At 32.9% G+C, this 12,055-nt stretch overlaps 1 protein-coding gene across 1 annotated transcript in view; it reads right to left on the bottom strand.

Moving 5' to 3' along the window:
• Nucleotides 1-12,055, bottom strand: part of LOC143052014 (uncharacterized) — a 32,965-nt gene that overhangs the window by 4,683 nt on the left and 16,227 nt on the right. Inside the window, exons 4-7 of the mRNA XM_076224988.1 lie at nucleotides 11,914-11,989; nucleotides 11,150-11,407; nucleotides 9,535-9,981; nucleotides 7,209-7,348 (exon numbers count right to left, since the gene is read on the bottom strand). Coding sequence (XP_076081103.1) covers nucleotides 7,209-7,348; nucleotides 9,535-9,981; nucleotides 11,150-11,407; nucleotides 11,914-11,989 — 921 coding nt within the window. The remainder of the gene's footprint in view (nucleotides 1-7,208; nucleotides 7,349-9,534; nucleotides 9,982-11,149; nucleotides 11,408-11,913; nucleotides 11,990-12,055) is intronic.

Consider the following 12,055-nt stretch of genomic DNA (forward strand, 5'->3'; position numbering starts at 1 on the left):
ATTAATGAAAACTCTGTCTCTGATCGGAATACGGTTAGGTGAGCTTTAAATTATAAGTTATAGTGTGAATTACGCAAATGTTTGAAGTTGGTCGGGTTTTGCTCACATTTCCTGTAAAACAAAAGTTTTGTGGTTTTCCTCTTACAGTTGATGTGTTTACCTCTGTTTTAGTTTGTAACACGGATCTGTTTTCCCTCAATAGTTCTATGACTTTCGAACAGTGGTATATATAAAAGTTAGTCCTGGTATCTATGAAGAGTTTATTTACAACCACTGCCGGTAGAGATTTATTTCCCCGAGGGTATCACAAGCCCATTAGTCAGCACTTTCTGTGCTGACATGAATTATCATTGATATTGTTACATTTATAAATTTACTGTTTACAAAAATTTGAATTTTTCTAAATACTAAGGCTTTTCCACTTCAGGCATAGCTTACCTTAGCTGTATTTGGCAAATCTTTTAGGAATTTGGGATCTCAATGCTCTTCAACTTCGTACTTTATTTGGCTTTTTTTTTTTACTTTTTTGGATTCGAGCTTCACTGATGAGTCTTTTGTAGACGAAACGCGCGTCTGCCGTATATATAAAATTTAGTCTTGGTATCTATTATGAGTTTATATACTACTGTTGCCTTTATTTGACACATTTATAAAAAACCTTAGTCATATTTGACACAACTTTTTGGAATTTTGGATCCTTAATGCTCTTCAACTTTGTACAGTCGCGCATATTAATTGCGAATGGACCCAATACTTTTGTCTTTATCACAACCAGTCCACACTGATACTGACATTGGCAACGAATACACTTCAAAGGAATAAATATACAAATTACCAATAATTGGATTTCATCATGTCACAAATATATGCCCACTAAATGAAAATAATCTAAAGCAAATAGAAACATTACCTTTGATTTCTCATTAGACCAATAGTTTTTATATTTATGAACTGTCGCATGTTCTTCGCAATAATAATTTTTCCCATCATTTACTTGATCAAATTCAAGGAATCCTGTGTCAAAGGAGAAACTGGTGGTCTCACACTTCCATTTTTTCTCGAAAGATACCGTTTTCAACTTGTATCGCGTGTTGACAATTCTGTTGATTTCTCTTTCGACAACTTTTAAAACAGCTTGGTTTACCTCTGTATCTACTTCAACCCATTGCCATACTTGCAGCTGAATCATATGGCTACTCTTTGCTAATACAAATTTTGCACAGCCAGCTCTGTCAATATTGAATACACAACAATCCTTGAAGAGACCTATCTCGCCCTTTACCACTGCTAGAGGATATTCTCGTAGACAAGAGACAATCAGATTGCTGATTAGATACGGCGGTAAAAAACTAAAGACAAAACACAAACATGTAGATTTGCTAGCATTTGGAACGTTAAACAATACATCAATATCCTTAATTTTTAATGTTTGAAGCATGCATGGAACATAAAAACTATGCTCCCTTTGTACAGTTCCACTTTCTGTCAGTAGCAATGGATAGATGATAATGTCAAACTTTTCAATTACTTCCAGTATATGCTCTTTATGAATTCTCATGTCTGCTGATTGTTTCTTGAATATTTCTTCCAATAGTTTAGGATCCATCTTTCCTGTTTTCTTGAAGTTGTCCCATTGTAAGTGTGGTAATTCAAATTGAAACTGCTGGGCTGTAACAATGCATTTAAAGGCATTTGCTAACCATTGGGGATCAAGTATGATGTATGACGGAATGTCTTCAAAAAATATCACGTTACCAATTTCATGTTGATACCTGAGAAAGAGATGAAGCTCCTTGTTATCAGTTATCGGAAGTGGTATTTTCTCACCTAGTTCTTTTAATCTTTCAAAAGAAATTATTTGTTTTCCAATCGTAAGTTCAGAGTTGATGGCTTTTTCCATCTGAATAAATTTAACAGGATATTCTCGATTCCAATTTGCGGTACTCTTTGCTGTGGCAAATATATCATTCCTCAATTTTTCAAAAGCATCGTCTACATCCTCTGTGTTGGAGATCAGGTGAATTGATCTCAGGTGAAGCTTGGAATCTTTAAAGATTTTATCAATGTAGGATTGGAGACGTTTTCTGCATTGTTCTTCGTCCTTTCGCAAAAACAAAAACCGTGATATTGTATTAATTCATTATCATTTAACGTAACAGTCTTAGATACATGATTTGTTATAAGATGTTTTTGGCTGTAACTATTACTATTCTCATATCTGTACTTTTCTGTGTCTTTTTTTCTAGAGAGGATGTATAAATACTCTGGCTTTCGTAAATTGTTATGATATAAGTTAGGTTGTTAGTTTTCGCATTGAATTGTTTCATATGTTTCCAATCAGGATGTTTTTAAGCCGGCTTTGAGTCTTTTGTTTTTATGCTGATTGGTTTGTGCTTTGTACCGATCCAATGGGGAGGGTCGCGTGTTCACAAACATGCTTAACCCCACAACATTCTTAATGTGTCTATGTGTCTGTCCGACGTCAGTAGCCTATAATTCAAGCATGTCTGTCAATAAGTATTTAATAAATTGTATCACTATAAATAAGGCCATAAGTTTTTCCGTTGTTTCAAATTTTTCATTTCACGGACTATACGGTGTGTATTATTCTCGTTGTTGTACGGTTACCTACATTGTATGAGTGCTTATCATTTTTATCTGGTCGGTAGTTGTCTCATTGTCATACCACATCTCCTTATTTGCTTACACTGTTATAGTAATAACATCTTCGAGTAGTGTGGGTACACATAAAAACATTTTTTAAACTTTGAGTTGATATTGTAGCACTCCTTTATTCTCTTTTCATTTTCTGGCAACTAGAAACAAATACGTTTATGTTTAGTCAGTCTTAAAAAAAATACAATAACATTTAATGAATGATATCTTTTACAAACACATTCATTTAACGACAAACTCAATGGTCCGACACAAATTTTTGAAAAGCACATCAAAAATAATTTTGCTTTTAAGTTTTCAATAAAGCTTAGGGCTACTAGTTAGTTCAATCAATACAAATCAGCGGCAGTCGATATATCTGAGAAATGTCTACTAGTTAGTTCAATCAATACAAATCAGCGGCGGTCGATATATCTGAGAAATGTCTACTAGTTAGTTCAATCAATACAAATCGGCGGCGGTCGATATATCTGAGAAATGTCTTCGATGATAAATAAACATAGCTTATATTTTAATAGTTTTCTTTAATCAAAGAAAACCCCAGTACTTCTAGCATCTCATTCACACTTCATTCAAAAAATGTCCTTGAGATGTAAAATCATCAAGTAGAAAGATCAAGCACAACTTTCAAAACAAAAACGACAATCAGCATTGACAAGCTTGACCGTCAGGACAGAAACAGATATACATTGTTATCAATATGACAAAGGTACATATTCGTACAGTAAAATGAAATAGATATTATAAAATCTAGACTGAAACAATTTCCATAGTCTCTATTTAAACTGTGCTCTAACGTAACAGTGAATCAGCGATTCATTAACAACCCGTCGTGGTAAATAAAGGCAACAGTAGTATACCGCTGTTCAAAACTCATAAATCCATGGACAAAAAACAAAATCGGGATAACAAACCAAAACCGAGGGAAACGCATTAAATATAAGAGGAGAACAACGACATAACACTAAAATGTAACACATATAGACAAAATCCCACGAGAATAACAAATATAACATATATATATAACATCAAAACCAAATACATGAATTTGGGATAGACAAGTACCGTGACACGTCTTATCGCAATGTGAATTTACACTCAAAAATAAGAGAAAACAAACGACACAACGTTATAATGTAACACACATAGAAACGAACTATAATATAACAATGACCATATTCCTGACTTGGTACAGGGCATTTTTAAAGGAAAAAATGGTGGGTTGAACCTGGTTTTGTGGCATGCCAAACCTCGCACTTTTATGGCCATGTGAAATATAACATCAAAATGACAACACAGGACTACAATATAAATAAATTGGAGAACACAATTGACAAAGAATCACACAAAAAACAGCCAACAAAAGGCAACAAGTTCAAAATTTTTAATACGCCAGAAGTGTATTTTGTCCACACAAGACCTATGTGTGACGCACAGATACAAAAGTTTGAAAGCCGAAACGAGTACAAAGTTGAACAGCATCGAGGACCAAAAGATCAAAAAGGTTGTGCCAAAAACGGCAAGGGTTTTCTGTTAAGTTACCAGAAAATCCCTATAATTTAGAGTAATTTATACTTTTGCAAACAGTAAATTTAATAAAATGAATATTCAAAAGATGTACATGATAAAGCTGAAGTATTAACTAACTACAGGAAACAACTGAAATTCATTTACATAACCAGACATTTGAAACACAAAAGTAGACACATCCGAATACGTTTAAACCTCTACGCCAAGTGACGTCCTATTTGAAACTGAAAAATGACGAAAAAATGACGTCATTTGAATTAGTAAAACAGAGCATCAAAAAATGAAAAATGACGTCACATAAGAATGAATAAGGTAGAATTAAGATTAATTTAAGATTATATATTTGAACTAAATACTGATATTGCATTTAATAACAAAGCACATTTTAATTCTTATTAATATAAAACTGAGGTAGCAATTAACTATATTATAAAACTATGTCAGGTTTGTTATGAATCTAACTTCAAACGTAAAATATCGTACTGATTACTTTGAACGAAATCAAATCTGATAAATGAAGGGGGTGATTAATTTTCTTTACCATAACACATAAATATAATAGAAAAGACGTCAACACATTTGACAAAATCCGATGAGAATTACAAATATAACATTAAACATTTAAACTAAATACATGAATTTGGGATGGATAAGTACCGTACCACGTCTTATAGTAATGCGAGTTCACACTCGGCAAAACAGTCACAATCGGGAATAAGTCACGTTTGGTAAGTAAAAGATTAGACGACATTATGACAAAACACAATCTACCATGTGGTAAAAATGTCCTTAGCTAGTTTGGTCAACGAAACATCGTATGGATCCACCAAATCGTGATGGTGTCCATAAAATTTACGGAGTGTCAATTTTAATCTGTCCTCCTCATAACTTTGTTGGAGCAGTTTCTGCGTAAGGAGCACACTCCTGTATATGAAGTCCGTATAGTGTGAACAAGCACGTGAATAACGTATCAATTGTGATATGTAAACACCATACGAAGGGGCAGAGGGTATGTTACTGCTGAGAAATGGGAAATTGATAATTGGGAAGTTGAAATCGTCCCGTTTATCATAGATTTTCGTGTGAAGTCGTCCATCTACGTCAATATTGAGGAAAAGATCAAGGTATGAAGCAGTCCTTCTAGTATCAGTGGTATCCTTAATTTCAAGTTCACTTGGATATATGAGATGTAAGTATTGGCTGAAAAATGGGTTATTCAATGATAGAACATCATCAATATATCGGAAAGTAAAATTAAAGAATTTCGCAAGGTGCTTTTTCTTTTTGTCTTTTAGAAGGTTCTGAATGAATTCTGCTTCATACGAGTACAAAAACAAATCAGCCAGCAGAGGTGCACAATTAGTACCCATTGGAATACCGACTGTCTGTTGAAATATAAATCCTCCAAACTCAACAAATATATTGTCGATCAAAAAGTCCAGCATTTTGATAATATCATCTTCTGTATATTTTCTGGGAGATTCAGTGTGATTTTTCACAAAATATGAATTATTGTAACCCAAAACAAGAAATTTGTATCTACGATTTCCATTTTTATAGAAAAAGCTCTGTTTTATGAGATGGTGTAGTCGATCTTTCAACTGAGCATGGGGAATAGTAGTATATAGCGTAGAAAAATCAAAAGTTTTTATGTTGCTGCAAAATTGCAAAGATTGTGATTGAAGGTTAAGCAGTAGATCTTTCGAATTTTTGAGAATCCACATCTGGTTAACATCACTGGTAGAATATATCTCCTCACAATATTTTTGAAGCCCATCTTTAACTGTCGAAAGAATAGTAGTCAGTACTTTAGAAAGATGTTTGGTTGAACATTTTGAAGACCCAGCTATGTATCGTTCTTTATATGGAGTTTTGTGTAATTTGGGTATCCAGTATAATGAAGGCAAGTTTTCTTCGTTTTCTTTGATGTTGATACCAAAAGAAAGAAGGACAGATTTATGATTTTGTAAAATTTCGTCCTTGGTAAATGATGTTAAAGAATATGTAGGATTACCAGTAGTTTTATCAATTCCAAGCTCTGTAGTGAGACATTGCAAATAATGTTTTTTTACATATGAAGACAATATTATTGGAGGCTTTATCTGCTGGAACAACGACATATTTGTCATGCAAAGAGGATAAAGCATCCACAACCTCCGGATTCTTGAAAGGGTTAGAAACTTTAGTACTCATATTACATCGTAGTTTTTGTATGCGCCTCTGAATGCATGATCGAATAGCTTTGATCCATTCAGACAAAGTGTCCAGTTCTGGTTCGTCTGGTTCGCGCTTTACCCATTTTCTTGCATAGTCCTCAACTGCATCCATCAGTAACTTGAAATTCTTTTTCCAGTTGATGGGCTGGGGGATTCTATATTTTGGTCCCTTAGCTAACAACTCTCTTAGTTGTTCATTGGTAACGATGCCAAGGTCTCCAGTAATAATATGACCAGCTGGACTGTAATTGTATTGTGACGATGCACATGAGCAATCCGGAGGCTTGGATTTTGTATCTTTGAGGTTAAAAGCCTCTAAAACTCTCTTGTGGTTGAAAATCTTGGATGCAATAGACTTGGTGTAAGTATAAGAAATAACAGGTGTAGCTTTATTTTTGAAGTAATCAGGTATAGTTTTTTGTACAGATTTTTGATGGAAAATATTGCTAATATTTATAGCATCTAAACCTTTATTGGCGAATTCTACCTTAAAAAAATAACGTTTTTCCTCACTATTGGATGAAGTCGATACGGGTTTGAATAGTCTATGGTTAGCAATGTCCATGATAATTGCAACTAATCTATACAAAACTTGATCTAATAGTATCCAATACATTGGTGAAGTATTTCCAATGTCCATAGTCTAAACTTAACTAGAATACCGTTTTTATACGAACACAAGTTAACATTACCTAAATATTTTCAAAGACGCAAATTCAGTCGTCAAGTTTTTATAAACAGTACCTAATTAACATGTCTACGCCATTGTTACTTTGATATAAATACCTGAAATTTGTCCTTGTGTGTACCAATTGCAATAACTGGTGGATCTAGAAGGTTGTGAGCTCCTTCGAGCAATACAGCTTCAGTTTTGTCGTTTATGCTTCCATAACAATGTATTGTATCCATCCAGAAATTGAATGTGCCTGTGATTAAAGACAAGTTAATATCTAAATATTTCGGTGGATGACTGCACTTGAAATGTGTCTTAAGAATATAATTACTTCGTTCAATAAAAAAATATATAATGATTTATCCTGCAGACCACTATAATATTGCAATTAAAAATTATAACTAATTATTTTAAATTTAATTTATTAAATCAGTGTTTAAAAAGAGGCGAAAGTTACACACAGGCGAATCAACTTTCATCAGTCAAAAAGAAAGCGATAATGATCGGGCAGATAAAAAAAACCAAAGAATAGACAAACAAAAGTATGCACAACTTTATATAGAACACAATCGAGAGAACAAAATTAAATTTGCATAAATCAGGGTTGAATCAAGGTGCTCAAGAAGGGTACGCAGATCCTATATCACATTCAGCACCCGTCTTGTTGTTTGTGGAAAGTACAAATTCGGCGATAAGTCTCACTTGTAGGTCAGAGTCGACGTAAATAGAACGATATTGTGGTAATTACAAATGGAACATGCCTACTGTAATCTGTGGTAGTAAAGCCAGTTTAATGATGGAGTCCGTAAATTTTCCATGTACAGAAAGCAAAACGCTATACATTAATAAAACACATTGCGAGGCGCAGCTTGATACGAGCGAAGAGGTCGAACCCTAAACAGTTTGGGCTAAAATCGACACTTCATTCATGCAAGCTTGATACAGAACTGAATTTGGATTCTATTAAAATATTTGACACATATATATAGCTGTCTAAAAATTATCTTTTACAAAATTATAAACAAACCTACCATGAAGTTCTGCATAGTTAGATTAAGCATATAAAAAGAAAACACCATTGAATTCAAATGTTGTTAAAATCAAACTAAATTCAATTTGAACCCACTATGTCCTACACTTTGAATTAAATCCCATTGAATATGGTCAAGAAAGGAACAATTGATACATTTGTATTAGAAAAGTTTTGTTTTTGTTCCGTTTTTCATAACAGTTCAGACCATTGCCCCAAAAATCAATCCCAACCTTCATTTTTTTTATATGAAACCTTGTGGTAACATTTCATGAATTTCCAATCACTAATATGTAAGCTATTGTTTGGAAATCAAATGTCTTCGTACAACGCAAGATATTTGCAGTCGTATAAAAAAGGATGTTTGTATGAAATAAGAAGAAAACAACATTTGTGGTGATATCTTTTTAAGCAAGATATAAAATAGGTTAGCTACAAGTATATTTCACGATTTTACGTCTATATAAAATAGGTTAGCTACAAGTATATTTCACGATTTTACGTCTATATAAAATAGGTTAGCTACAAGTATATTTCACGATTTTACGTGTAAAAGAGAAGGGAAAGATATCAAAGGAACATTTATAATCATTAGACGAAAATAAACTGACAAAGACATGACAAAGAACGCCAAAGACTAAAACGACAATCAAAAGTATTCAAAACACAAAGTAGAAAACTTAAGACTGGGCAACAGACAACCCAACCAAAATCCGTGGGTGATTTCATACACTCAGGGAAGATTTTCCTCTACATATGCACCTTTTGTGTTGTTCGTGTATTTAAAAACCTGGTGATAAGTATAATTCGGTAGGTAAAAAGTGGCAGGATTGTAGTTACGACTTTTGGAACATATCCGTCTTCATCTTTAAAACAGATATTCAATGACGTTAAACCAACTATTGATGGCGTCTGTAAATATTTAGAAGGGATAATTTCAACTGCACCTCTTTGACACTTGGCTTGATGGCTTTTTTGTGAGCAGCAACCTTCTTATCAGGACATCATGATAGGAAATACAAGTCCTAGAATATTGTATCAATTTGGAGATATATGCTTCATGGGAAGACACTGCTAGAATGTTGCTACATAGAAAATGAAAGAACAATTGGGAAGCTGAAGTCATCTCTTTTGTCACGAACTTTTGTCTTCATCCGATCCTCATTGTCAATTTCTAGATGCAAGTCAAGATAGTAAATGGCTATATTAAATGAAACACGAAAAGTAGTGTCGTTTAGAGCAAATAATAAAAATCATTTAACAAAAAAAGCAATGTATTAAAATTTGCTGTCTTAAATGTTTAGATTCATTGTTTTTATATGATCTGAACATCAAGAATAATTCGTATCTATGTTTAATATAATTATATCTTTTAATTTGATAAGGAAGCACAAATTGACTTTACAAACCGTAAGCTACTTTGTCATCTATGTCATGTAAATTTGCTACGACAAGAAAAATTGCTTCTGAATTCAAAAACGTTTGATGTGTGTTGTAATACTCAATGTCACCAGCAAAATCCCACACTGTTAAATTTGCATAGCCGTCTTCGTCTTGTAAGTCTACAGCAGATCCGATTATACTTAACAGCTCATCCTTTGCCAGTTTAGACAACGGAGATTCTGTAATCTCCGGATAAGCAAACTGATAATTCATTTTGGCACGTTTGGGTTGAGGTTCTTCGTCATGTTCAATATTTTTGGTGATTGTGCCCTTATTATCATCTGTTGATATCTGATCTGATGAAGATATCTCCAATATGTCATGCTTTGGTTTTTCTTTATCTTGATGTAACTTTTTGACAATTGACTGCAACATTCTATTGTTGATACTTGTTTCTTTCACTAATCTTGTATCTACAAAAAAAATAGTAAAAAGTGTTCATAGTATAGAAGAAATCTATGGAAGTTATGATTAAACTTCACCGATTTCATATGTTATACAATAAAGAAACAATAAAGAAAACCACGTTCATACCTTTCTCAGAAACTAAACACATAATACAATATTCTGTTAAGGCAACAGGTCATTCATTATCAAGAAAAAAGTTAATTAACAAAAATACCGAACTCTGAGGAAAATTCAAAACGGAAATAATGAAATTACAGTAGACATAAAGTATTTGCTAAAGTATTAAATTGCCATATACAACACTTAATCCAGACATCCATCTGATTAGATATCCATCTGATTAGACATCCATCTGATTAGGTATCCATCTGATTAGACATCCATCTGATTAGATATCCATCTGATTAGACATCCATCTGATTAGACATCCATCTGATTACACATCCATCTGATAAGACATCCATCTGATTAGATATCCATCTGATTAGACATCCATCTGATTAGACATCCATCTGATTAGACATCTATCTGATTAGACATCCATCTGATTAGACATTCATCTGATTAGACATTCATCATATTTGACATCCATCGGATTAGACATCCATCTGATTAGATATTTTCATTTAGTTTTTTTTTGCGCTGATTGGATTGTATTCTTGAGAACAATTTTTAATAAGACGTTGAAGATCATATAAACATGAAATGCAGGAACTAAAAATTTATTAAAAAAAATCCTAATTACACAGCATTTTAAGTCTCAAGTTTGAAAGAGTACACTGGAAAACAGTATAATTATAAAAAAAAAATAACATTTTTACATATAATAAAACGGCTGCGAGGATAAGTTTACATAATCATAGTAATATTTTGCGATAATGTAGTAGAGATCATTAGTCTGTAATTTAGTTTAAATTACATCCAACATGTCTATCTTTAATTCCATTAATTAAATATTGAATATTCATATTAGGTCTGAGACATACGGTTCATACTAGGGTCTAGCAAAAATGTGTTTCCAAGAATAGAAAAATAAAAAAAAGAGTAAATACATAAAAACAGCATACACAGAAAAAATTAAAATTATGTTTACTATGTTTTAGTTTTTCTATGATAACTTTGCAATAAATAAAACATGTAAAAATTAAAGTGAGAAAAAAATCGCATATTTACCTAACACTTTATTCCATTCCCAGTTACTTAGATTTATTCTACATCTCCGCCGATGAATTTCTATACCGTTTGTGCTTTTTACGCTTTGTAACTCCTCCCCGAACAGTCTTCGTACTAAGGAAGTCTTTCCAACAGATTTTTTTCCAACAATTATTAAATTTATATCCCGTCTTCTTTCTGAACCCGATTCAAGGGCGTTCAGATAAATGGCAATCGACTCATGATCCATCTTTTTTATTTGTTCTGGTATTTTGCTGTCTGAAATGTAAATAAATAAATGTGTATCCTAAAAAGTCATTAGTAAGAGGTCATACTCGTCTAACGATTTATACATATTAGGTCTGAGACATACAGTTCATATTAGGGCCTCCTCAATGGATTTATGAATTTCGAACAGCGGTATCCTACTGTTGCCTTTATGATTATGTTGACGTCACATGCCTTGTGACAGCAACTAGTAAGAATGATTTTTACAGCACATGCCTTGTGAGAGGAACTAATAAGAATGATTATCCAAAATATATTCAGCACGTTGAGGAAAGAATAAATTAGATGAGAATGATTTTAAAGTTAATGTGATCATGGTGATCTGTAATCAATCAATCTTCATCAATAGCCTACTTCACTTTTCCCATCAATTTGTTGTTTTTTTTCATCATTTTTCATTATCACATTATAAGCAGATATCAATGTTTCTGTATATTAGAAACAGGTAATTATAAATCATTTCAGTGGTATCTGAATAATTAACATTAGATGATTACCTTCAACTACTGGTGCTGCAGGTTCCTGTAAATGGGTGTCAGGAGTTACTTCTGGGGATGTCTTTGACATGACAGTCTACAAAAAAATATATGCTAAAGACTATCATGTCCCATGTGAAAACTTGTCAAATAGTTTTAATAC

This window comes from Mytilus galloprovincialis, chromosome 11 (genome assembly GCF_965363235.1).
Source record: "Mytilus galloprovincialis chromosome 11, xbMytGall1.hap1.1, whole genome shotgun sequence".
Classification (NCBI taxonomy): Eukaryota; Metazoa; Mollusca; class Bivalvia; order Mytilida; family Mytilidae; genus Mytilus; species Mytilus galloprovincialis.